The sequence below is a fragment of the Petromyzon marinus genome, chromosome 4 (assembly GCF_048934315.1).
Source record: "Petromyzon marinus isolate PM22_M1 ecotype Great Lakes invasive population chromosome 4, UKy_Petmar_22M1.pri1.0, whole genome shotgun sequence".
NCBI classification, from domain to species: domain Eukaryota; kingdom Metazoa; phylum Chordata; class Hyperoartia; order Petromyzontiformes; family Petromyzontidae; genus Petromyzon; species Petromyzon marinus.
In genome coordinates, this window is record NC_133670.1 from 12,303,870 (window position 1) to 12,316,410 (window position 12,541).

General features: G+C 44.4%; 2 protein-coding genes across 6 annotated transcripts in view; one reads left to right on the forward strand and one right to left on the reverse strand.

Annotated features, from left to right (window-relative positions):
• The first annotated feature begins 620 nt into the window (after positions 1-620).
• LOC116938704 (matrix metalloproteinase-19-like) lies at positions 621-9,375 on the forward strand. The gene is made up of 9 exons (XM_032946196.2): positions 621-800; positions 914-987; positions 1,676-1,845; positions 2,181-2,399; positions 5,611-5,856; positions 6,554-6,679; positions 7,484-7,654; positions 8,177-8,304; positions 8,887-9,375. The coding sequence occupies exons 1-9, from the start codon at positions 678-680 to the stop codon at positions 9,178-9,180; spliced, it is 1,551 nt and encodes a 516-aa protein (XP_032802087.2). The 5' UTR covers positions 621-677; the 3' UTR covers positions 9,181-9,375.
• A 1,170-nt stretch (positions 9,376-10,545) lies between these two features.
• Positions 10,546-12,541, reverse strand: part of LOC116938703 (band 4.1-like protein 5) — a 45,051-nt gene continuing 43,055 nt past the window's right edge. For all 5 annotated transcript variants that reach the window (XM_076056827.1, XM_076056820.1, XM_032946195.2 and 2 more), the window contains one exon: positions 10,546-12,044. In XM_076056827.1, the coding sequence (XP_075912942.1) occupies positions 11,969-12,044 (76 nt within the window). In that variant the 3' untranslated portion in view covers positions 10,546-11,968. The remainder of the gene's footprint in view (positions 12,045-12,541) is intronic.

The following is a 12,541-nucleotide window of genomic DNA, read 5'->3' on the forward strand; positions in this document are numbered from 1 at the left end:
AACTATATAACATGTAACACCAAACCCTAGAGCCATAGCTGGCTGCATGAGTCACTCCACAACAACAGGAGCATCAGTCGGAGTATCACATTTTTCAATGCACCTTTAAGATCAAATAGAGAGCCCGGAGAGAGTGTTGGAGATTGGCCTATGCATACAGTGATGGGTGTCATGTGGACGAATGCTGGTTATAAAATGCAGTAATAAATAGAGCAGTCTAGACAGTTGCTGACGGTGGTGATTTAGTCTATTTGTTAAAACAGTGATCAGTGCCTGAAGCTTTGGGGACAGCCACAAAACACAGTGGACTACTACAACTGGTTATGAAGCTGTAGATACTTTTACATATATGTAGCTGAATAGAAAATGAGGAAAACATTTCAGGCGTTGGGCAGACCAGCGGGTCAGAATGTCAAATATGAGGATAAATTGTCCGAGCACAATAACAAATAATAAAAACAAACTTGTAGTAATAATAAACCACCAGTTACATGTGGAACTGAGTCATTTCCAGTTGCCCAACTGCCGATGTGCCTGCGGTGTTTTTTTATGGATTGCCAGGGGGGGGTCACGTGTGATGCGGTGGGTGGCTGGAAGCGCACGGTAATATAAAAGGGCACTTGCTCGAATAAGCGGCAGCCTGCCAAGCGTCGAGTTGAGCCTATATCGCAAGCACGATGCAAGGGTTGTCCCAAGCAGCACTTCGCATGTGGCCTCTGGCCTGCATGGCCACGTGCGTAATGATCAACGTGCTGGCTCAGGATCTTCCGAGCAGCACCCCGGATGCCAAACAGGCCATGGTAGGTGCCACCCATCCTGCAGCATTACACGAATGTGACACATTTAAACTTTTAATTGACATTTATTTGTATGTATGTGTTGCTGCTATATTATATGTGCGTGTGAATTTTAGGAATACTTGCAGAAATTTGGTTACATATCGAACGGAAGATTCAAAGTCGAGAATGAAATGGAGAAAGCAATCAGGTACTGTGGTATTTTTGTGTCTGTAGTTATACGCACAACTCTAAAATCGTAAGATTATTTTTACTATATGCTGGCTACAGAGTGACCTGCAAAAGGCCGTCAGGGTAGTTGCTGACCAATCTGAGTGGGTTTTTGAATACAGTATTTGAGCCGTGGATGCGCCTTGTCGTTTTTCAAGTGCCTTGAATGTTCATACCTCTGGAAGTGATGTATGATCTCCATTATGAAGTAACTATGACACAGTGAGCATGGCCATAATTGCCATACACAGAGCTGCAAATCAGAGACCCAGCGTGGGCCATGCATCATCCCTAAACAGCAGACGTAGCCGCTAGAGATCGGTGAAGAATGCACGATTAATCAATTTCCTGACAGCATTTGGATGCAAAGGTGGGCATGCACAGCTCATGTGCCTCAGCCACCAGGCGTGGGCAAGGCCAGGTGCCAACAGAGTGGTAGACAATTAATAAATCACTTGCGCTATGAAGAATAGGCATTTCCTGAAACGTCACGCGTGATATATTTTTCCTTTGATGGCCGTGCTATTGACGAATGTGTTTTAATTGTTTATTGTACTCCAATGCCAAAGCAGGGAATCAACAGTTCGTGTGGCGGGCAGTGGCGCTCCTGCTGCCGAGTGTATTATTTTGCCTCTTGTGCCGTGGTCGTGTCGCCGCCCTGCACGCAGTGAGTTCCAGCAAATGGCGGGACTCAAGGCAACCGGCCTGCTGGACGAGGACACCGCGGCGAAGATGGCACAGCCACGCTGCGGGGTGGGAGACACGCGCAGGGACATCACGTTCGCGTGGAATGGGGATAAGAGCCGGAGGAAGAGATCATCCGGTTACACGCATACCGGTATACCAGACAAGCAGACTTGCATTTTAGTTGCAAAAGTGTATGATTGAACAATGTACAGCACAACGTTGTGATATCGCACTTGATAAACTACTGTAATGTCGATTAACATTTTTCGCGGAATGATTATGTACTTCTCGTTACGTTCGTGCAACGAGAGTGGAACAAAAGGCTGCTGCTTTCAGCGGTGCGATGCCAATGATGAGGACGACAACGAGGACGTCGCTACCGGTAACAATGACGATGATGGTGGTGGTGGTGATCATTACGATGACAATGATGATGATGGTGGTGATCATCACGATGACAACCAACCGCCTCTTGTTTCGTCTCAGGGGGCCGTTGGCGAAAGACGACCCTCGCGTACCACTTCCTGAATCTGACGCCGGACCTGAAGGGGAACGAGGTGAAGAAGATCATCGCGCGCGCCTTCCACGAATGGAGCCGGGTGACTCCGCTACGGTTCTACGAGACCCCGACCTCGTCCAAGGCCGACATCCACATCCAGTTCAGCCGCTTGCAGCACGGAGACTTCGCGCCCTTCGATGGGCCGGGTGAGCATGAGCCACGGTCCCATCTCATGACCCCCACCAATACCAATCACCCCGTCATTCGGCCTGTGCCCGGCTGGATGCACTTTGAGGCCACGTGATGTTGGATTAACGACACATTTACGCGATCAACCCCATAACACCTTTATCATGAATAATATTAGTCGCGAAGGCTGACGGGTTAAACTGAGGATATCAACGACTTATATGTAGGGCAGAGAACATTTGGTGATGTCAACACCGCCACATGCTTGCCCGCCCACTCGCCAGGCAGCCAGGCAGCCAGACAAACTTTTTGTAATACATTTAGCAGTACGGTACTGAAACTGTATATGATTTGCACAAAATAACTGTGGCGTTTGTATGTCGTTGTGTGAAGCCACCAGCAAGCCTGTATTGCACACTAGAAATCAGGGCTGGCACAACAGAGATGCAACTAAAAACAGACACATTTTAAACGTCCCCGGTTTTCTGACGACATTGGTATGAAATCCTTCATACTGCATGAACAATTACATTCAGGATTGTGAATGTCACACTATTTCAAAATATCCATGATCAAATTTAATGTCTTGAATGACAAATAATCCAAATCTTTTGTTTTGCTGGACAGCTCCTGAGTATAGAGCTCAGCCAGAGTGATGGAAGAAAAATGAGGTCCTTCTCAAGATGTAGTACGTTTGGAACATTGAATTCATGAAGAATACAATTGCTTTCTCTGAGGTTGGATGTCATTGATCTATGCATAGGGCAAGTAATAACATGTAACAGACACAGGATAAAAATGTTACGTTTGAGTTTGCCATGGGGAATTGGAAATGCTTTCATGGAAGAACAATAATGGACATAAAAGCACAGGAAGAGAAATGCTTGAAAAAAAGATTCATTATTTATTACTATGACGAATTACACTTATTGATAGCATATACGCCAACATAGTAGCCAAAGTACGGGTGACCAAGAAGGTGATGGAGTGATGAAAGCAGTGCACGTTTTGGAGGGAGATAATTGTAGCTGGAAATGACTGTGGGTTGTGGTGTCAAAATAGAAATGCCTTCATAAAGCATTGAACTGAAAATGGTTCATGATCTGGACACATTCATGGCTACACTTTATGTGTGCATGCATTAGCAGTGAAATGACTCACACCTAACAACCCCCTCCCCTACCCACCCCCAGTAGTTTGATTTATTGTCGTGACTTCGGGTCATAGTTTTATTTAGTGTATTTTTTACATTGTGGTGAATGGTAGCGCCTCTTGTGGGTGCAAAGGTTAGGTGAACGAATTTCACAGTATTTTAATGGACAAACATTGATTCTTACACTGTGAAATAAAAAAAAACTATTTGTGATAAGTTAACGGTGATCAGTCTATGAATGCACAAGCCCCGACCATGAAAATGTGGCATTTCTCGGTATAAACGTTATCTTTAACTAACTTACACCTCTTCTTTGGTTCTTTCGGTGAAGTCACGTAGAATGAGAATAAACTACGTGACTTTACCGAAAGAACCAAAGAAGATGAATCCTTGCAGTCACGAAAGCTTTAAATCGAAATTTAACTTACACATACAAAGCGTTTTGTCTGGCAGTGAACAACATTTTCACATACTTGGGTGCCACTGGTGCAAGGGCTGCTTATCAACTGCGCTCAGAACACAACTGTGGTCAATGACTATACCAGTCACCGTGACTGTGTCGTAGTGAGGATGACATTACCAAGATCATGTCCACTTTATAAGGCTTCAAGGTTTTGAATCTTGCAATAAAACGAAGTGGATTGGCAATATTTCCTCCCGATGTTCCGCTCATGGTTGCATCATGGTTGCAACAATTTCGTAAAGGTTGTATCGTTCGCATAATGTATAATAATTCACAACGCGGTATTCCGGACACACGAGACATACCTTACATGTAATGAGAGGCATTTACATTATAATCTTCTGCTAAACCCAATTGTCTGTTATAAGTCACGACGTTTCTTCGCCACTTCAGAAAAGCAGTATACCATGAAGTCAGTTCTCATTCGACGTATTTTAGCGCTTTTCTTTGTTCAAAATGTCAACGACATACTCCCCAAAATGTCCTCAAAAAGGAGACAATGTTACATTTCCGTCAATATCTTCATGTGTATCTGCTCATAAGCAGCGGAGTGCATTTGGAAGAAAGCGAGTCATTCTGTAACAAACAAAAACAATTCCAACGTTGCCCTGTGTTCATTTGCCAACGGCGAGGTGAGCAGCACTTTTACGCAGGCCCTTATTCAAGTCGATATGTCTAACACATGAGTCACCAGCCCTTGGATTCACTCAGAATTGGCCACTAGCATAATCAGCTTTTCATTACTCACCTCCCTGTCACGCTCTTAAACACAGAGCCCCGTATCCATGTATTCCTCCTGCTAATTTAAATCTCTCCAATTCACTACTGTCTGCTTAAAAGGCACCCAGAGCTAATCGTTGAAAGGAAGGTTAAATATGATTGATGAAGAATATTTTACAAAAAACTATCTGCATGATGACATGATGAAAAGTACAGCGTAATTTCCTTTAACATAATTGTTAAATACCATTGGCAAGGTAATGGCTATGGCCATGTGTGTAACTTATATACAAGCATCAGAGTTGTGGAACAGCAGTTTGTGCATTGAGCCACAATCCCTGCAACGTGGGTTCCAATCCGGCCCACGATACACATCAGTGGCAAGTGTGGTCTGTACCTGTGGTGAACCTCACATAGAATAGCTCACTCATACATGATGACCTGATGCAGTATCTAAAAACTTTCACTCAAAACACAAAGGTAATCAGGCATGGTGCTGGCCATACTGGCCTTAACAGATACTTATTGTATAACATTCGCCTCTTTGGTCTTTTCGGCTTACTGTGTGTGTGTGTCGTAGCGAATCCAGCCAACTGAGTTCGATTCCTGATTGCCTCTAATATCAGCATATATTTTTTCTAATATTTAAAATTCGAACCCTGACGCCAGAGGCACACAATATCCTTCTCTTGCAAAGCAGATTGCACGGTATATTGTTATCGTTAATACACCCACCATAATGATTCAGGGCCCCCGCTGGATTCGAACCGTGAACCGCTCCAACAAAGCAGCGAATGTGCTACCACTAAGGCCATGTCACCCCTCAACGCGTGTTCTCACTCCATGTAGCCATAACCGCCCGCCCTCCACCCACTCCTCTTCTGCTGCCTAGGCCGTGTGCTGGCGCACGCGTACTTCCCTGAGGACGGCCGGGCGCACTTTGACGAGGACGAGCAGTGGAGCGAGGGCACTGCGCAGGGAATCAACCTGCACATTGTGGCGACGCACGAGTTCGGCCACCTGCTCGGCCTCGGGCACTCCAAGGAGCAGGCGGCCCTCATGGCGCCCTTCTATATGGGATACAGACCCAAATTCCGTCTGCACGCGGACGACATCGCGGGCATACAGAGCCTCTACGGTACACGACTCGGCAAGCGCCACCACACCGCTACGCGCCGGGTAGCGCAGCCCGCACCGCCGCCGCGCTCGCGCGCACGGTGGATGCCACATGGAAGGAGGGAGGACGAGGGAGCCGAGCGGTCAGAAGGTGTGCGATGGGAATGGCATTGTGAGATAGTTCCAAACTGGACTATCGTGCAATGCTTATTCTCTTAGGTGGTGGTTGTGGTGGTGGTGGTGGTGGTGATTCCTGGTGTACAACTTGACACTAAGGGCGCGTTTTAATAAATCTATGTGCAAATTGAGACGTAGCTCGTGTCTTTAATTACTCTCACATCAAGTTGATTATGAAATGATTATCAACTGGATGTGTATAAAATGAAAGATGAAGGGAAGAGTTGTAAACCTTCTTTTAGCAAAACTACTGCGTGTGTACTGCTCATTTGTAGAATCCTATGTTGAATGAAATCGGTTCTTAGCAAGTCACCAGCATTGCTGCAAGCTTACTTGTTGCTGAGAAATTGTGGAAATACAGCCTTCTGTTGCCAACGAACCAGGTGTGGCCCATGTGACAAGATGTCCTGACAAGGCTGATGTGGGTTTCGGTGTGTGTGTGTTTACATGTTCATTGGTGTGTGTGTTTACATGTTCATTGGTGTGTGTGTGTGTTTACATGTTCATTGGTGTGTGTGTGTGTTTACATGTTTATTGGTCAGGTCGCAGCACATCAGCGTTGGATGGTAGTGATCATGGTAATAATGAGAAGTCAGCTCCTACAAGAAGCCCGATTCCCCATGACGTCCCGGACCCATGCACTGCTCAGCTGGACGCTATCACCATGGGTATGTGCAGCAGTGGTGCTGGCCCATTGGGGGCCCACGAGTAGAATTTATTTTGGGGGGGGGGGGGGCCTTTAAATTCTAAACCCCGAGTGAGATGACATCACGATATAGCCAAGAGACCGACATGGAGTGAGATGAGAGAAATGTAGACAAAAATGGCAATGAGATGAGACTGAGATGGAGCAAAAGTTGTAGGCAAGATACAAAGATGGAGTTGTATGAGATATACAGACAATATGGATATGAGAGAATAATTAACTTTCTTATGTAAATTAGCGTTTTATTATTTGAACTTCAGATGACATTTGAAAGACAATTTTGAGTCTTGGATAACCACAAGACATATAAAGTTGCCAACCTGCATCGATGGCGAGACAGATATAGGGCAGTGGGGGAGCAGATCCATATGGAGTGTACACATCACATGGTCCACAATACTCTTTAAAGGTGTGCCTCGGAGGACGCCTATGCTGTTTTCACACCCTTGGGCTCACAATTCCACCCGCTCAAGCTTCTGCAAGAGACACCCATGACAGCTTTTCTGACAGTTGACTGTCTGTAAAACATATACGAAAAGTTACATGCAAATCCTACAAATGCAAATCCTTTAAATATCACGAGACTGCAGGACATTGTAAATGTTTAATATCCATGGTTATTCCAGATGGTGAAACAAGTGACTGTGGAGCTCAGACAAGAGACATCGTCTAGTTTTCCCCAGAGAGGCACCGAGTCGATCATTATTTATGACCCGAAGCGCATGCACGCCAATTAAAAAAAACACTCATATTTGTGTTGGCACAGGGCCGGATGGGAGGACGTACGCGTTCAGCGGTGCATACTGCTGGGTCGTGACGGACACAGGCGTGCAACAGGGCTACCCAGTTGCCACCAGCAGCCTGTGGTCAGGCCTCCCCGCCAGTCTCAGCGCTGCCGCGCACTCCAAGCACACCGGACACACCTTCTTTTTCGCAGGTTTGCATTGAACCATCGTCGCCATCATGTTTGAAATATAAAGGTTAATATTCACTCGATCGTCCCGTCCCTTGGTGAGACGATGGTGGCCATAGATCTCCATTTTTTCCTGGTCTCCCATCATCGTCTGAAGCATTTATTTAGTTCATTAAAACGACTCCATTATTTAATGTTATCAGTCCATGTATTTGTCCTCCTTTTGCTCTTTTTCCATGTAGGTTTGTGTAAAGACCTTCTCACAGTGCGCATAAGCCAAACAACTCACCCAAAATAAAAAATGTTTTCTTCTAATATTGTCTATTGACTCATGCCTAGTCTTCAACGTTGCTATAGCCTCTCTCTGCATTAAATACACTGCAGATCATATACTATCAATATATTAGCTTGATAAACTACTGTGTTCATATATGTGAGAAACTGGCTAGAAGCACAAATATGACAGTCCATCTTTCCCTTACGTTCAGGCTTCCTATGACTTTTTGATAATTTTTGGTGACATTGATTTATCTCTCTCCAATGCAGGGGACAAGTATTGGCGATACCGTGGTTTTGCAAGTGATCCTGGTTATCCCAAGATGATGTCCAGCAGTGGGCTTCCCAGCAATGTCGATGCAGCCCTCATGTTTCGGGACAGGATCTACGTGTTTAAGGTCTGTGAGGCATGCCAGGGAAGAAACAAGGCAATGCTCTTTCATATAATTAAACTGCTGTCTGGACTTTCTCAGGCTTAGGCCTTTGTGTATTAATTAACGCTAAATTTACCAATTCATGCTCGCCGTGTAGACATTAGATTTGTTGTTACATGAGTGCTTACCACAGCCAGTGTTTGTGTATTCAAGGCCATACATTAGGGTGGCGCAGTGCTAATGATGGTGCCTTAGTGCAAGATTCTGGGTTAAATTCTGGACTCAGGTGCCTTTCTGTGTAAAGTTTGTGTTCTCCCCCTGTTCTGCATGGGGTTCCTCTGTGGTCTGTCACCGCACCTTAGCTAAAAACACAATGTAACTGGTACTGGCCAAACATCCCAGTGCTGAAAAATTACCTGCATTATTATTCAATTTGGATTGCGCATAGCGATATCGTCCCCAAATGCAAAAAGTGTCTTGAAACTCTGGTGAGGATTTCGTGGGGAAATGAGCGTTATAAAAATAATAACAACACTTTGAGACGTGATGCATCATGGATTGTGCACTGCGAAAAACCATGGCGATGATGTTGTGCATGTCCTGCAGGGCGGCGAGTACTGGCGCTGGAATGAATATCACGAGCAAGCCGTGCACGGGTACCCAAGGAAGATGGCAACCACGTGGCGCGGCGTGCCCTCGTCCCCCGACGCTGCGCTCACCTGGGGCAATGGACATTCCTTCTTCTTCAAGGACGGGCGCTACTGGCGCATCAACTCGCATTCGCGGCGCACGGAGCCCGGCTACCCGAGGGACACGGCGGCCGTCTGGATGGGATGCTCACGTTCCCTCAAGCAGCACGACGTCGTTTGGGATGACGTCGGGATGACGATGGTGCATTGAGAGGCTTCGGCCTGGATGGGTTCTTCTCTCGGGAACAGAGCGAATCTGACAATGGCTTTTGAGGGGGGGGGGGGTTATGATTTTCATTTTAATTACCATGATTTAATACCACGCTTTTAATAGAGCACCAGTAATCAGAGATTCTGACGTGATTTTTTTATTGTAATTGATCAATAAACACTGTTACCAAAAACATGTTAATCCGACGTGCTATTTCACTGCTTCCTGAAATTATGGCAGCCTTCGCCATTCATAAGTCCCCTGTACTATGGTGCCCCACAAGCTCTATCATCAGCCTTCTGCTCTTCTCATCATATTTTTAACTTGGCAAAATCATCTTCAGCTGTAATGTCATCCATCTATTCTGTGACGATAATATTCCACTGCTGCATCACCATTCACTCCATTAACCCAACCTCACTGTCCACTCTCATATACTGCCATGACACATTCTCATCTTACATGGGTACTAACTTCCTTCAGCTAAAACGTCTCGCAGAACCGCTAAGGCATGGCAAATACCATGCCTTAGCGGTCGTGTGTTAGTCACTCGCTGCAGGGGTTCACCGTTCGAAACCCAGCGCCGCAATCATCGCTGCAGGTGTCTACTTCACAGTAAAATTAGCACAGTTGCTACATACATTGCGAAATAAGTTCAACATACATACAGTCGACGTAAAGGATCTATTGACATCTTTTGCAAGACTAGGGCGCTGTGTGCCAGTGGCGGGGTCCAAATTTTGGAAATTTGAAATTACCCGCACATTACTCATTTAGGATTGTATATGGGACGCATCGCCTCCGACTGGCAGATTAATTCACAAGGTTACTCTTGCAAATTAGACTATCCTGATCACTTGATTTTTCACCTGGTTTAAACAAAATAAACGTGACACTTGAACTCCTTTGGGGTCTCCTTAAATCTCTCATTTCCAAAATCTATACGATGCAAAATGCTGTTAACACACCCATAAGGAAAACACACCCTAATCACCCTAATAGCACAATGCCTCCACTGGCTACCTTTGCAATATTGAATCAATATCAAGGTTGCATTCATTTTCTACATGGACCCTGCCCATCTCTCCTCTCATCTCACTCTACTCCCCTCCACACACTCCAGTCAAGTAACCAACGCTTCCTGTCAACGCCTTCAGTCAACCTTTTCTCAGTGGGAGGTCACTCGGTCTCCTCTGCTGTCTCCATGGTCTGGAACTCCCTTCCCCCACTTGTCTGTGTTGCCCTTGTTCAAGGCTGAAGGCTGTATTTCCTCTGCCTATGACTGACTACTCTTAAAAAAAATCCTGAGCATATAATTGAGTCGAATTCTCCTTCGCCAAATAAAAAAAGCACATTACAACCCACTTTATCTGGAACCATGATATTTAATCATTCATTTTTAAAGCAACTACAGTGGAAATTAGTGATACAATATATAAAAATAATAATTATGCTTTACAGTAGATAAACTGAACTTGTGATTAACATAGTACACAAGCCATAGGTAAAATGTGCATTAGAAATACATAACACTTGACATTTATAAAATAAGTGATTTTTCGAGGGTACATTTTCGTATAAAATCACATTTTCTAAAAGTGCATTGGACTAAAAACAGGTGTGTGCTATATAGACTATATTACAAGACCGGTTAGGAAAGATACAATCAATGGAGTTAGAAATGTTTCAAACTTAGAGTTGAATAGAATTGAAGTGGACATGTAATTTAAAATTAGTAATTTTAAAAGGTAGTAACTTTCTCTGAAAAGCCCAAAAACCTACTGCATTTACAGCCAATGGCCACGTGGATCGTGAGCTCGAGAAAAAAATTTCTTCAGCAGTCCGAGGATTGATATAATCTGACATCTTTTGCTCAATCATATTCGCCACAGTTCAGTTGAGGAATGAATCCAATAAAAGAATGATGCTCAATCAGTTTTGTGCTTCTTCACATCTTCTGCTAATACAACTTTCATTTATAAGGCGCTAAATCACGTAACCAAGCACCTGGAGATGTCGCAAAACACAGCTGTCAGAAAACAATCTGCAAGTGCAACCCACTATAAGTGACATCAGGTACATACTTCTATATGTTCGAATGTTACTTAAATAACAAAAATCATATATTTAGAGAATACTAACTACAGGCAATTAACACAAGCTTCACCTGCATGACATTTTCTAACAAAAAATACCATTTAACGCGACCTGTAATTATGTCAGGCATTCTTAAATTGACCTTTTGAGGGCTATTTGTCAAGGTGGGCTGAGGTCAGGACTCAGCACAAGCCATATTGAAAGGGGAAATCAATAAGCATGAATACACACTTGGGCAATAAAACAAAGCTCAATCACTTCTTCAGTCTCCCAGACCTGGTGTAGCTGTTGGTGTGATAGACACCACAAACAGCAACATCAAAATATTCCCTGCAATTGAGCAGTGGGGAATAATAAAAACACAAACTCTTGAGACAATATAGAACCCTCCTGCGAAAGCATAATCATCGGGACAGTTTGATCTACAAATGAATGTTTTTCCATGGAACCATGGGCAAGTAAAATTTACCTGAGCATTGCAGTGGTCTGGGTAAATAAGAGCAGTCCACATTGTGCAGGTGGAAGCAATTTTCGTCACACAAAAAAGTAATTATCACTCGCCTATTAGGACTGGGGAAAACGTGTTTTTTTACAGTTAAATTTAAAGACTTGTAACACTTTTCGGAAGGCGTAATTATCGTCAAGCAATGCGTCAAGTGAAGGGTCCCGTGTCTGAGCCGCCTCGTCGATGTCACAGTTCCGTGGTCAGCAGCCTCCTCGTGCTGGTAGAGCCTGGCCTGTCCCGGCCACTGCTGGCTTCAGAGACCCTGCAGTGAAAACCACATATATGTAAAGTATGTATGCTGAACTTATTTAGCACCGTACATAGCCAACCGTGCTAATTGGAGGTGCCTTCACTGCAAGCGGGCAGCTCATTATGAGTTAAAATAAATCATTAGTACATTTGCCATTTGTGCCACGATCATAGCACAAGGCTATCATGAAGGTGCTAAGTTTCACAGACAGGTAGTCTGCTAATAGTGGGTGATGGTTCTAGCTGATTTGCCCATGTTACTAATTAGCAGTTAATTTTACAAATCCAGCAAATGTAACCATGACGCCAGCACATCTGACCTACTTAATTTAAAATAACGTAACTTGGATATTTAACATCCATTGTGAAGCAGATGGCTCGTGTATTTGGTTGTGACACACGCAGTATTAACGACGGTGGCTGTCAAGCTTGAACCACAAACCTCTACAAAAAGCAGTAACCAGCCATGTCAATCGGTAAAAAGGCAATGCCACTGATAATATCGGTCAA

Coding starts and splice junctions, on each gene's coding strand:
- LOC116938704 (XM_032946196.2), top strand. CDS start 678: ATGCAAGGGTTGTCCCAAGCAGCACTTCGCATGTGGCCTCTGGCCTGC. Junction 2,400..5,610: donor CGCGCCCTTCGATGGGCCGG/GTGAGCATGAGC, acceptor TCTGCTGCCTAG/GCCGTGTGCTGGCGCACGCG. Junction 5,857..6,553: donor GGGCATACAGAGCCTCTACG/GTACACGACTCG, acceptor TTTATTGGTCAG/GTCGCAGCACATCAGCGTTG.